The 14952-nt window shown below is 46.0% G+C and overlaps 1 protein-coding gene across 1 annotated transcript in view; it reads left to right on the top strand.

Moving 5' to 3' along the window:
* The first annotated feature begins 228 nt into the window (after nucleotides 1–228).
* MAP1LC3A (microtubule associated protein 1 light chain 3 alpha) overlaps nucleotides 229–14952 on the top strand; it is a 31321-nt gene continuing 16597 nt past the window's right edge. Inside the window, exon 1 of the mRNA XM_074969755.1 lies at nucleotides 229–327. Within this exon, the coding sequence (XP_074825856.1) occupies nucleotides 288–327 (40 nt within the window). The 5' untranslated portion in view covers nucleotides 229–287. The remainder of the gene's footprint in view (nucleotides 328–14952) is intronic.

Here is a 14952-nt window from a genome sequence, read left to right as displayed (position 1 = left end):
GGATGAGGAGGGGCGGGGTCACTGCAGGCGAGGGGTGTCGGCCAAACGCGCTCTGCACCTCCCCTTTAAGGGCCGGCGGTGACGTCACCGCCGCGGGCTCGGGGCGGGCAGTTGAGCCCGGGTGCCGGACGGCGGCTGAGGTGCTGAGCGGGCGGCCCGGGCACCTGCACCAGGAGCCCCCCCCCTTCTCCGCGCGCCCCGCTGCCCCTCGCGCCGCGCCCGGGGCTGTCGGGCTCCCGCCCCGAGCGGCTCTCGCTGCAGCGCTGCGCGGAGCCCGGCCGGCCGCGATGCCGTCGGACCGGCCCTTCAAGCAGCGGCGGAGCTTCGGTGAGTGCGGCGGGGGGCGCGGCCGCGGGGGGGACCGAGCCCCGGGGCCCCTCGGGCTGAGCCCCGCCCGGCTGCCCGCGCCCCGCCCCGCCGGTGGGAGCAGGGGGTGGATGAGGGGGCTCAGCCGCCGCTCGCCCGAGGGGCGACCCGCGCCAGGGGCGCTGGAACGGTTTGTGGGGGGGGGGCTGAGAGCCACTGACCCAAACTGTACCCCCGGGATAGGCTGGAAACCGCTTCAGCCCCCCAGCACCTGTGCCCCGCGCCGCGACCCCCGCCCCTGCTGGTCCGGCCTGGGGCCAGATCCCCCCCCCGGCTATGGGGCCGTCCGTGGGACCCAGAGCAGGGGCCCGAGAGCCAGCCAGCCAGCCAAGCTCCTGGGGTGCCCCTGCCAGTGCGCGGGGGTGCGGGCGAGACCCTGCGCTGATCTGCCTCTACGGTGCAGCCCTGGTGTCGCTGAGTTTTCCAGTTCGAAACCCGTGCAGAGCTGGTTCTCCATGGGCAGCCTGTCACCTGTCCTAAGGGACCACCCTGTTCTCTCCCCCGCATCCCAGGCAGCTCCTCTCCACCTTTATTGTTATTAGAAGGCCACCTCCGATGAGCAGCCATTTATTTATAATTTTTTCTGGGCTGGTTCCTGCAGTGGTGGCTTAAGACGGGTTTTATTGTCTGCTTATCCTTTAAGAGCTCTGTGCGTTCAGGGGTTCAGCTTTTGGGGGGGCTAGGAGCTTGGCTGCGGCTTGGCTGTAGCAAGGTGGTGTGCCTCTTTGTTTTGTTTTCAAATTGAAGTTCAGTTGTGCAGAGAAGGGGATGAGAAGGGAGGAAGGAAGCCAGAGGTAATTAGCAGCTGCAGCCGTGCCCTAGTGGTGATGTAATCCCTGCAACAACAACAAAAAAATGTTGATTTGCTCAAGTCACTGCAATGGTGGGGCATGGAGTGCCGGCTCCGAGTGCCAAGTTCATGAAGCAAGGAACCTAGAAGGAGCCAATATTTAATGGGTGGTCTCCAGCACATTTTTTCAGGGGAGGTAGTAATGATGCTATAAGCGGTTTGCTTTTCCTTCAGTGATAATCTTCCTGTTCCTGTTGGATCAGGGAGAGCAAACGTGGTTCCTTTTACTATTTATGTCATTTTTAAAGACTCTATGCTTTCCTTGATGTGCACTTAGAAATCTGTGTGCAGTGTAGTGAATGTTTTTTTTAAAACCATTGTATTGTTTAGCTATTCCAGTTGTTGCTTCTTTTTAGAGGCTCACAAAAATACCCACAAATCTGCAGCAGGTATCTCTCTTAACAGTCGCTCTTGATGGATAATACTGTTCCTACGTCCTTAATACGGCACACGAGTATTGCTACGTGTCCAGTAACTTGTTTTTTTTTTTTCTCTGCCACCTCCTTTCAGAAAGAGAGGTTTTCGTAAGCAAAGATGATGTCAAGACCCCAGCCCATCTATTTATGATGTCTTCCGAAAGCTTCCTTTTCTAATCCCAGAAGGCAATCAGTTAAGGTCTAAAACAAGCTTTCCAAATCATGGAGTCTGTCCTATTCAAAAAAGAAGGGGATTGCTGCCTTGGGGTCTGTTGTGTCACTGATGTGGTTGGCAAAATGCGTGAGAAGCAGTAATACGTTCCTATGTTCCCTTGTGCACCATGTAATAAGTATAGGAAACAAATCTGTGATGTAAATGAGTATGCTGTAAATATATTGACAGTAATGGAAGGCATGCTTGGTTTTACATTTGAGTTAAATTTAACTTCATGTAACTTAGTGTCCTATTGTTAGAAATAAGTGATAGTCCTGATCTTATATTTCCATTCTTTTGAGGAAAATACTGATAAGGCGGGCTTACATTTCATCCTGTTTTCTCTGCTAGGGGATAAAGAATTGCCGGATGTCAGATCAGTAATTTTTCTTTTACCTTAAATGTTCTGCTTCAGGGAGGAGAGAGTTAATAATTGCTGTATGTAGAGTTTTCATAAACCTCCATTTATGACCTTGTATTTCCCAATTCTGACAGATAAATGGAACCCAGGAATTTTGATGATGGGCACTTTAAAATGCAAGTAATAAATACAATGAGAGTATATGAAATGTAGGCCATGGTGAATGTACCAGGCCCCAAATGGCATAGTGAATGAGGCTTGAGAACACACTGGCCTGGAAAAATTTAGTTTTAAGATGGGCCTTAGTGTAATTTTCAGCTCCAGCTCTTACTTAGCGCATGGGAGTTGTTCTGGCTTGGGGCCCATCGCTAATATATAAACAAGCCTTGGAGGACCAGACTTACAAAAATGTTGTGCAGAAATGCATTTTGGTACAATTATGACAGTTACACGTGCAGAACAGGTATCTGCAAAAACAAATGACAACTGTGTTTGAAATTACACACATCCACCTACCTTATGTGTGAATATGGTGGGGGTAATTGCATGTGCAAATTAATCACACCCACATTCTTGTATACATTTTTTAAATGTGTGCCACTATTTTTAAATATCTGTTCCAAAAGGGTAAAGGTGGTTCTCTCTTTATGCAATATCTACGTATATATTTTATTTGAACTTTAGCTCTTTGTATTTGTCCTTTTGAAAAACTTTACCATGCAAGTCCCAAATCGGGGGCTTGGGCGTGGTTTACCATGAACAAAAGAGTCCTGTCTTGAAGAAGTGTGTTCTAGTGGATAAGGCACCAGACTGGGACCTGAGACTTGCATTCTGTATTCAGCTGTACCGCCAACTTGCTGCGTGACTTTTTCTTCAGTGCCTCAGTTTCCCAGTTGGCAAAATAGGACTAATGCTGCTTACTCCTCTTTATAAGGTGTTTTGAAATTTTTCCATCACTTTTCATCAATACAATACATTTAGCCTTTATTTACCTGGGTGTCTTTTCCAACCTTTCAACCCTAGTGAGATGAACACAGCCTTCCCTTTATTTTTAGAGATCCTGTTGGTACTGTTCTTCCTGAAAATATTTTTGAAGTTCAGAATGTATATTGCTCAAACCATACAGCTGTTTTTGTAACAATGCACAGAAGGCGCTATGATGATGCAGATATTTAATAATAATAATAATAAGAAAATTAAAATAAAGCGATAGGCAGACTGAAGGAAGGCAGAAAGCAAGAGAACAGTAAAACTGCTATAAACATGTAATGTTTGACCAGAATGTTATTTATGGGTATCAGTGGAAGCTGTTGAAACTGTCTGAAACGTCTTTTTCTTCAGCCTTTTTCCATAGGCAATAATTTGTCATGCTGTAGATTCACGGAAGTTTTCCATGCTGGTGTGCAATATCGACTGTTTGTTTTTATATTTTTATTATGATGATAGAGGCATCCGTCAGGAGTCTTGTGCTAGGCACTGCAGAAACATGCATGAGGAGACAGCCCCACCTCATAGTTTACACAATAAATCCCCCCTCCCCCCCCCCAGTCAAAGTGCTGATCTGACTCTCAAATCACCAGACTCTTGGGAACTATAATTTTTTAAAAATAGCTTGTTATCACAAAACCTTATGTTCTTGGACACATGCCTGCTCTTTGTATAATGCAGCTAATCAAAGGTGACTCTAAACAAACAAGAATAGCATACATGATATGTGCTTGGTTGGGCTGTTGCTGTATTTTATACTCTTTCTTTAATTGCATATCAAAAGCTGATAAAGTCCCTCAGAAATACATGTTGATTCCTTTAGCAAATGCCTGCTTGTAATGTGTTGGGGGCAGCTGCTTATGCTTCAGAAACCATGGACAGACCTGCTAACTATAGTTTGCTCAGCCTTAATGAAGGCCCCCCAAAAAGGCTCCTTGTGTTTGAAAGAAAACAGGATTAAAATAGCCTAGTAGGGGTAGGGGTGGGGTAGGGAGGTTGGATCAGGCAGCTGCAAGTGCTGCTTGTTTCTGTGTACTTTCCATTTGCCCTTTTGCTCCCTCAGCTGACTGGCTGACTGAGCACTTTGGGGGAGGAGAATCTGGTGGCCCACGCATCTGCATTGGTTCAGCTGGAAGTGTCTGTTGGAGAAAGTAAATACAGCATGTTTTCTTCTTGGAATCCTTGCACAACTGGAGCAGGAAGCGATTGTTTACAGTGCAGGGGGAGAGGATGCTATGGAAAACATCTCCACTCAAGCTATATTCCCAGCATGTGTCTCTTCAGAAGACTCAAAGTTACAGAAGTCTACCAGTCTCAAAAAGTGAGGCGCACAGTTATGAAAATAACTGATTACTAAACACACACACTGTCCTTCTAATCTAGTGCTTTGCATGTGATTTGCTTTTTGTGACATATCGCCCTTGCTTGTTGACATTGGTTGTATGATTCCTGGATGCGATCTTGTGGAGTATTCCACCGCCCCTTGGGTCATATACCGCTTTTCCTATCATGTATTTCCCCCCTTTTTAGTGTTCTTAAGACTAAGGTTTAATTTTTCCACAAATTTCTTCTGTGTTCCTAACAGTTTGCCAGATTGTTTTCAACTATAACCCTGGGAGTGATTCTGCATTTCTGGGCTGATGGATTATGATGGGGAATCTTGAGTGATTGGACAGAGGTCCCCAAAGCCATTTTGGGGTAACCCTGAGAGTCTTTTGGAAACTAACAGACGTTACATCTCTGCTATCAACTGGACTTACAAAGGCTGACTCACCTGTTATATACTTTACCTTCTCATATTTTTCTTAGCTAATAAATCTTTAGTTTAGTTTACTAGAGAAATTGGCTGTCAGCATTGTCTTTGGTATGTGTGATCTGGAGCATCTGTTGACCTGGGGTGAGTGACTGAACCTTTGGGGTTGGAAGAACCTGAGGTGAGGTGATCTTTAGTTTTAGTAACCTTTTATAAAGAAGTCCAGTTTGTCTGAATGGCAAGATGTGCTGGAACGCCAAAGAGGACCCTCTGTGGTAAGGCTAATGTAGTAATCCAGGAGTGCATGCTTTTTACTGGTTTGGTAAAATCTAATTATCGAATTTACCACCAGTTTGGCTGTCTGCCGTTTTCTGCCAGCTGACCTGAGTCTGGCATCTCAATTCTGAGTCACGTATCCGACAGCGTGACGGAGGTAATGGACTAACTTCTCTTGGTGAAAGACACAAGCTTTCAAGTTTACACAGAACTTTTCTTCAGGTCTGGAAAATGTACTCAGAGTGTCACAGCTAAATATAAGGTAGAACAGATTGTTTAGCCTAAGTAGTTAAAACGTAAAAAGTGAAGTGGCCAGTTAACACCGTTCTAGTCATAGTAGGAGTGGCAGTTCATGGTAGATCAGCTCTTTCCTTTAGACTTACTTTTCTTTCCAGCTAGCAAATTCTTTAAGATACACTCAGCTATTTTAATAAAATAAATTTGGTATTTTCTTTTCTTTTCTGCCATTCTGCCTCCCTGCCATTCCTGCCTCCCTCTTGGAAGCTTGAAAACATCATTTTTTCTTATTTAGTTCATCAGTTTCCCTTTGGATGGCTGTGTCTTGAACAGAATGGCTCCCACTTACAAAAGTGTTGAACTTGTCCCTGTATGCAGGCCTGGTCCTGCATGCCCTTTCACTGACTCCAGCAGGGTGTCTGCACGTACAGGACTTGCAGAGTCAGGCCCTGAGAATTGTTTGTTTTGCTGGTGAAAGGTATTGGCGTCTGAAGGCCTCCAAGCCAAGGTACAGCAGCTGTGCAAGCTTCTCCCACTCACACTGGCAGGGCAGCCTCAGTCCTGGTCTGGAGGGACTATCCTTTGAATACTTTTGTCATTAATCTCCTTAGCCCATTGACTCCTTGGTACATCTGCTGAAGCAGCCAATGTAGGTGTCCTACAGGACCAGCTCTAGGCACTAGCAAAGCAAGCATGTGCTTGGGGCGGCACAATTCCAGGGGCGGTGTTCTGGCCATCCTTTTTTCTTTTTTTGCTTGGGCGGTTGTGCTCTTGGGGCTGCAAATTTTTTGCTTGGGGTGGCCAAAAACCTAGAGCCGGCCCTGGTGCCATACGTAGGTGAGGTGGACGCTTGGAAGAAGGACCTGAAACTAGTCCGCCAAATTCAATGTTGTAGTTTGGCCCAAACTTTGGTTACTTTTATTAGTTGTGTGGTTCTCTTATGTATGTAGTGTAGTTGTAGCCGTGTTGGTCCCAGGATATTAGCGACAAGGTGGGTGAAGTAATATAACTTTCAAGCATTCCAGCCGCACAGAGCTCTTCTTCAGGTCTGGAAAAGGTACTTCCAGCATCACAGCAAAATGCAAGGTGGGACAGATTGTTTATCACAAGTAGTTAGCACATATTGTAAGGGACCATTCAAGGTAGAGTGGCTCGTTAATGTCTCTGGCTAGGGCCCTAGCAAATTCACGGACACACACGCATTACAGATAGTGAAATATGATCCCTCTCCCTCCCACCCCCGTAAAATCTACTCTTCTGTGTGTTTTTACCCTATACTGTACAAATTTCATGGGGGAGACTAGGGTTTATCAAATTGGGGGTCCTGACCCAAAGGGGAGTTGCAAGGCCGGGGGGGTCGCAAATTTATTTTAGGGGGGTTGTGGTATTGCAACCCTTACTTCTGTGCTACCTTCAGTCCTGGGCAGCTGGAGAGTGGCGGCTGTTGGCTGGGTGCCCAGCTCTGAAGGCAGCGCCCTGCCAGCAGCAGAGCAGAAGGTAAGGGTGGCATTGCCATATGATGCCATCCTTACTGCCGCACTGTTACCTTCAGAGCTGGGTAGCTGGAGAGTGTCGGCTGCTGACTGGGCCCAGCTCTGCAGGCAGCAGCACAGAAGTAAAGGTGACAATACCATACCATGCCATCTATACTTCTGCGCTGCTGGTGGTGGAAGCTCTGCCTTCAGAGCTGGGCTCCTGGCCAGCAGTCGCCGCTCTCCAGCTGCCCAGCTCTGAAGGCAGCGCTGCCGCCAGCAGCAGCCCAGAAGTAAGGGTAGCAGTACCACAAAACTCTCCTACAACAACCTTGCAACAACCCCCCACACACACCTCTTTTTGGGTCAGGACCCCTACAATTACAACACTGAAATTTCAGATTTAAATATCTATGACCGTGAAATTGACCAAAAAGGACTGTGAATTTGGTAGGCCCCTAGTCATAGGACAAAAAGGGGGTGTTTGGGTGACAGATTGTTGTAATGGATTTATGGTTTATTACATCACATCCATTATTGCAATGATCTGTAATATCTGTAAAAAGATATTACCTCATCCACCTTGGCTCTCTCACCCACATCCTGCAGGGGGCAACCAGAGTAAGGTGATAGCCACATCAGCAAATCACATCAGACTACCTTAGCCATATTCCGGGTTGTGGGTCACATATTCCCATCCCAGATCCATTTCTCTGGCTGATCATCAGCCTTTAGCATTGGGAATCCAAACCCTTCTTTTATTTTTGTTTGGTGAAAAGGTAGTTGTTGATACAGAAAACATGTAGGGTCAAATTCTGCCCTGTATGGAGTGGTAAGGATCCTGCTAACTGGGACAGGTTTTTCCCATGGTGAGGTTGGAGTAATGGTGAGAACTAAATGTAGCTCTCCTGTCTTTGAATTAGCTTTCCCTTGCTTTATATGTTGCACATGCACACATACTGAAAACTCTGCTATAGAGAAATAGCTTGATTAGTTGGAGCAAGACTCACTGTTATTTTCAGTTTAGGCAGGACTTTAGTTGAGTGCAGAATTTTAAAGCCACGCTTGTTTATATAGATCTGTTAATAGCAATGACGATGGAGGTTATCTCCACCACAGTTTTATGTTGTATGATGCAAGGTTGATGATTAATGAAGCTAACAAAATACTGAGTACAAGAAAAACTAAACACATCTCTCTCATTCCAGTTAAATCAATATCCATGTTCCAGAAGTCTGTCTGATAACAAGAGCACAGGACACAAACTACAAACTTGACTGCAAGGAAAAATAAGGCTTGAATGTCTGTCATTTGTTCTTTGGAGGCGTATGTTGCGGTCAGACAGATCTATTGCTCCAGTGACTCAGCAGCAGGGAAAGGGTGATCCAATGAATGGGGCTCCAGGCTAGGAGGCAGGAGACTTGGGAGCTGTTCCTGCCTCTGCTACTGGCTTTGTGTGCCATAGGGGAAGTGGCATCACTTCCTGTCTGTTTCTCCACCTTGGAGACACATGTCCACCTCTGAAAAGCATGGTCTGTGGATGAATGGTGCTGTATAAGGGTACTGATGATCATCAGTTGTACAGAAATTATTTGATGCCTTTTGTGCTCAGTTAGATGGCTTGGAGATATGTTGGCAAAGGCAAAAAAGAAGAGTAAACTTGAGACTTTAAAGGCTGGATTTTTCAGTAGGTTTACCCAGAATAGGCCCTGAAAATGTGTGCATGCGGTCTGGCATGTTTGTATGCAAAGCAAATGGTTCAGATCCTCTCTAGTAATTACTAAATGTGAGTTTTTGCACATATGGATTTGAGCTGGTCTGTGCTTAAAATATTGCCCTAGAAATGAAACAGTTTCTTTGTCCATTAGGTTAGAAGCTGTCCTGGGCACTGGGCCTCTGTGCTACTGTTTGTTTTGCTCTTGATATCGGTAAGTTTTAAAGCTGTCTGTTTGGAAGTGGTTTTCTGCTTTGAAGAAGTAACCTTTAAGTTTATAAATATCTTGAAAATAAAGAGACGGAGGAGCAGTCCAGCAAAAGCTACAGAGAGGCACTTGCAGATGACAACCTTTTGTCTGTTTTTCAGGGAGGGAACTTGCTCTTCCCCTTGTCTTTGAAATAGGAAAAATGATATCGACTGAGTTAAAGCCCAGCTAATCTGTATCCAGAGCACTTTTGTAAATTATCCAAACCCAGTTCAAACGCTGCAGAGACCATTAGCTCTTGCCATCCCTGCTTAGCAAGATGGGCTGGAGATGGTGCGTTCCAACTTTGGTTTTCCACACGTTTGTCGTCTTGTTCCACAGCCCATCCATGTCTTAAACTTTCTTTGCTCCCCACTTTTCCATGGGAAAAGTCTGTGTTTGCTACGCAGATTAGTTCCATGCTGTCTCTTGTACTGAGGCATGTGGGAATTTGATGAGAGGAATGAACATATATATTAGGAAAAATCATTTCTGGTTGAGAATCTAGTGGTTTTTTAACGTATCTGAGCATCACACACCCATCCTTTTCTTAGCATGAGCCTAGATGCTGCCAGCTCCACTTACCTAGAGTGGCTCCAGGGTGATAGCGGTACGCACCGAGGCCAGGGCAGGCTCCCTGCCAGCTCTGGCCCTGCTCCGCTCCAGGAAGCAGCCGGAACCAGATCCCAGGGGGAGGGGGCAGAGGGCTCCACATTGCTCTCACTTCCAGGTACCTCCCCCGAAGCTCCCATTGGCCAAGGTTAACTGTTCCCGGCCAATGGGAGCTGCAGTTGGCGGTGCCTGGAAGCAAGAACAATGCATGGAGTCCTCTGCACACCCCACCCCACCCCACCGCAGGGACATGATTCCACACGGGGGTGATCCCATGGCTGGATTCGGCCCATGGGCTGTAGCTTGCCCACCCCTGGCCTGGAGGTAGGCAGAGGGGCACTGGGAGGGGTGGGGGGCGGAGGGAGCTTGGTGGGCCGCACGAAAGAACCCTGCGGGCCGCATGTTTGAGACCCCTGATTTATTTCATTGCTGAGAATCAGGACTCGTGATGCTCCCACTACCACCACATGCCCTCCTGTTGTCTTCTGCTCTTTTACTCTTTCCTCTCCCTTCTACTTGCAGTCTAATCATTTTCCACTGAGAAAGGTAACCGCTACAAGACGATGATGGATTCAATTCCAGTCTGTATCTGCTTCCCTTCATTCATCCCTCCTGATTTCAGGCTGCCTGACTCATGTGGCAGCATTTTGTAAATTGCCTTCTGCAAAGAGGCAGGTGAACGTTTTCCTCTTCTCTCCAGTAACTTATGTAGGTTAAGCTTTTATATGGTCGTGTGAGAGAAATGGAGCAGTAAAGCTTCAACTACATTGAGCAGATGTCACTTAACCACAACTTGGTGCAGAACCCCCGAGGGATAGATTAAGAATCCTTTTCAGAGGTATATTAATAATGACTGATGTTTCTGTAATTCCTCACATCTAAATGGATCCAGAAGTGCTTTTCAGAATGTACTGTCTCGGTTCATATTTTAAAATGCATACTGGAACATACAATATTTATGTGGCTATAAATTAGTTGTAGGGGTTCTGCGACACGCATACAGTAGTGTGTACAGCAACTATGTGAATTGTGTTGGTGTAAAAACACATACATGTATAGTGCCTGTGTGTATTCTCTATATAATGTTAGGGAGAATACGTGATGGAATGGTGTGGTACAATGGTTACAGTGACATGAGTTTGGGTTGCACGACTTATTTGTGAACTGGCTCATTATTTTATGAGCAAAGCCACCAATGTAGGTTTGCCAATTCTAAACATTCAAAAATCATGTCTGGCCCCCAAAATAACAAGATTGGCTTAAAGTCCATGAGACACTAAGACAGGGGTAGGCAACCTATGGCACACGTGCCAAAGGCGGCACGTGAGGTGATTTTCAGTGGCACTCACTCTGCCCGGGTCCTGGCCACCAGTCCAGGGGCTCTGCATTTTAATTGAGTTTTAAATGAAGCTTTTTAAACATTTTAAAAAACCTTATTTACTTTACATACAACAACAGTTTAGTTATATATTAAAGTCTTATAGAAAGAGACCTTCTAAAAACATTGAAATGTATTACTGGCATGCGAAACCTTAAATTAGAGTGAATAAATGAAGACTCGGCACACCACTTGTGAAAGGTTGCCGACCTCTGCTCTAAGAAAATAATAAATTGGGGGTTCTTTATTTACGTTCTGGTTTTTGAGCTCTTGGGGCACACACAAGTCATCTTTTTTTCCTCAGGCTTTTCTCCACAGCCTTGAGGGCTAGAAAGTTACGTATGTGTAAAAATGAAATTGCATGAGAATCTCAGTTCGCTTGACTCCAGGAGCTGATTTGATCAGTCACATGACACCCACTCTCTAAGTGCTTTTGCATTGATTGCGGGTGACAGAGACATTCTGTGCATCCCATTGTAGCAATAGCTTTAAAATACTCACAGCTTAAAAATATCTGACCTCTTCCCAGTGTTTCTGACAGCCGTCAGCAAATTAAAATGGAAAGAAATTAAACAACCAGATTTGATGCTCCCTATTTCTGGATGGAATGTTTACTTTTTTATTTTACACCTCAGTCAGTTTAGACAGTGGAAGTACAGGTCACTTTAAACATTTGTTTTAGAATCAGTCTCCCTTCCCTTCTGTTAGCAAAACGCTGCTGCTTTGGGATTCTCTGCAGAGGGAGCAACCTGCACTTTTTTCATTGAAATACAATCATTCCTTGAAAACTAACACTTTTGTACTACCCCTGCATTCCAGCCCTGCCCTAAGTTGGCATTGTCCCCTTGCTTGTTCTCTGAATTACTTCATTTTGTGCACTCTGTAAACGCTGCTGTAGTGGCTGTAAACGCCCTAGTAGCTGAAGTGACAGTTGGAAGAGAAATAAGCTATTTTCCTTGTTTATGTAATGTTACAAGAATATTCCTGGCTTCCAAAGGGGTTTAGCAATAAAGTCTCACCTGGCAGAACCAATCAGAAGCTTATGTGTTCTTCTTGTTGCCATGTTGAACTCTTACACCATGGAGAGCTATCCGAAGGTCTAGTCTCCTAATTATTAATGTATGTGTGAGCAAGGAAACAGGCTGCTTTCACTCATAGCCTGCATGCTCAGGATCTTAATGTTTCACTCAGGAGTCTCAGTGACATCTGAGTTTGGTGCTCCTCTTGTTGGTCCCAGGAGCATTGCTGAGCTGCTGGCATGCCCCTTCAGTGAGCATGCCTTGGGAAGTGTGTGTAGCTGCAGCTCTGATAATGTAAAGGTTTCTGGTTTTGTGACATGTAGGTCAAGGATAAATTGTCTGGGATCCTTGCATTAATTAACTGCAATTAACAAACACTGCCACCTGTCTACAGAGGTCTGATGGCACTTGCTGCTTTTGCCCAGTAGCTGCTGTCCTTAGCATGCAGATCTTTCCACTCTGCCATGTGAAAACTCATCCAAACGCCTGTTAAACAGATGTGTTTTATACTGTGCCCTGAAGCCCAGTGAATTTTCAGAAGAAAGGGTGCTGCACTGCACGAACCCTGAAGCGATCGGTCCCAGGAACTGACAGCAGTCAAGACATGATGGGACATAAAGATAGAGGTGACTTCTTAACTAATCTGCAGCTAGACCTTGCAGACTCTGACCACCAGCCCTTGGAATTTCACCCCAGGGTGAGGGGACATCCAGAAAAGCCCAGCATGAGGGCGACGCAGAAGCCTGCTTGCTTAGTTGGAACGGGCAGCAGCTCCCAGTGCTAGCTGAAGCCTCTGTGTGGTGCCTGCTGGGTAGCCCTTGGTATAGTGTATTATAGAGTGACAAAGGCAGGGCTGTGACAGATCTGGATTGGAGAGGAAAGGCTGCAGCCTCTTAGCCAGCTCTGTAATGTAGGTACTTACATGGTCCCCATCACCACAGTAGCTGAGCTTCTCATGGTCTTCGATGTTCTTATCCTCACAATACCCCTGTGAGGGAGGGCAGAGCTGTTGTTCCAATTCTGCAGATAGGATACTAAGGCAAAGAAAGACCAAGTGACTTGGCCAAGGTGCCATGCACAGTCTGTTGCAGAGTGGAGAATTGAACTTGGGTCTCCAATGGCCCAGGTTAGCACCCTAACCACTAAGCCATCCTTCTCTCTGGGCCACATGCAGAGAGAGCACCACTGTGGTATGCTGTTGCTACCTGATAAGAGCAGCAGCTGAGACACATCTTGGCAAAGGAAGGGCACTGCCCCTCTTCCCCGCTGCCAGGTAGAAGGGGCAGCCATAACGCCTGCCTGCTTCTAGGGATAGGGTTCTCTGCCAATTAGCATTGCTTCGGGATTGAGTTGAAAGAGACTTTATTGTCTCCAGCCAATAAAGAGGGGGCCTGAAGTGCACAGAAGACATGGTGTATGTGCTGAAGTTTCTGATGGACTTGGCGGTGGGAGCACCTATGTGCACTAGTCTGACACCATAATGAAATTATTTACATTGCTAGTCCTAAGGAATAATAAAATGCCGGTGTTCAGAATCTGCCATAACAGAATGTTTCTCTTTCTGACTCTCTGATGATCTCTTAGCAACTGATTTCAAAGGGGGACTTAAGTCTTGCTAAATCGGCATATGCAGCTGCCTGGGGTTGTCATTAATTATCTGAATCTCGCATTGAAATAGTGGTGGCTGTGGCACAAATACACTTCGGACTTGATCCTGTATGTTGCCTTAGAGTGTGGCCAACAACTCTTGCTGGTGGCTGCTCTGAGAATTTTTCCTAAAATACTTAATTAACTTTAGGAAAAACAAACAAATATGCACATATATACCTGTCCATATCATTTAAATTTATTTAGGTAGGTTTTTTTTTGCAGACTCAATAATAAAAATAATGTACAGTTTCTCTATTCTTTACTGGACCTAACCAGAATAGAAACAAAAATACGGTGCTTGCATGTTTTGATTTTTTTTTTTTTTTTTTTTTTTTTAGATTGCTAGTTAGTAAGTCTGCTACTGTGAAAAGTGATGCTTGTTTAGTATCACTTTTCACAGCAGACTTACTCAGCCCTGGCATGCTGGGGGACAAATTAAGCCCTGGATGAGAAGGGGGGGGGGCCAGGGGCAATGGGGGTCTGGAGGAGGCAGCAGGGGTCAAGGTGATGGCTCCCAAAACCCTGCGGCTGGGGGACAGAGCCCTCCGCCACATGGCTAGAGTCTGCCGCCCACCACCCCAGGGCAGAAGCCTGAGCCACGCCACCCCTGGGAAGGTGGGGAACTCTCACTGGTTTCCTGCTCCTTTGTGTTTGTGGCTCCTTTTGCGTTTGTGGCTTCGGAAGGGGGTAGGGACCAACCCCTGAAGGCAGCCCCAGGGGAGGAGCTGCGGCTTTGCCAACACCTCCCCCCCCCCCCCCCCCCCAAGCTCAGGTGGCTGTGGCTGCAAGAAAAGCCCCTGGTGGCTGCATTTGAGAAACACTGCTCTAGGGTCTATGGAATGGGTGTGTTGCTAGGGTTGTGTCTTAGTGTTTGGATAAACATGAATAAACCCAAATATCTTGGTATTAACATTTGGCTTTTATGGATATAAAAGGGCTATTTTCCCCAAGGGGAGGCACTTTTGGGGTGAAATATCATGAGATCTGGTTGTCTTGTGATATTTTCACCATCCAGGAACTGGAATACCATCCTGCTTTATTTGGCCCCATAAATGGCTCTCAGAAGCATTAATAAAAGCTCCAAAAGATGAAAAACATAAAACAAACATTAGAAACATAACTGCTTTATCTTGTGCATACCTGCTGATTGGTATAGGATGGACTGTTTAGCCTTTCCTCAGAATGGAGCAGGTGGTCACTCTGTTTTCTAAACTGATCAAGAGTCTGTGTTCTCCATTGATCGCTCCCCGCATTGCCCAGCAATGTGTTTGGTGGCTATGTCTGGGGCATCCATTTTGGTAGTCCCATTGTTTCTAAAGGTACTGAAGGAATGGGGAACGTCCTGAGCCAAAGGCGGCTCTGAAATTCTCAAATAAATATGGAAAATCTGAATTTTTGCA

This window comes from Natator depressus, chromosome 13 (genome assembly GCF_965152275.1).
Source record: "Natator depressus isolate rNatDep1 chromosome 13, rNatDep2.hap1, whole genome shotgun sequence".
NCBI lineage: Eukaryota > Metazoa > Chordata > Testudines > Cheloniidae > Natator > Natator depressus.
The sequence above is the reverse complement of the archived record's forward strand: the minus strand, read 5'-3'. Positions and strand labels throughout refer to the sequence as shown.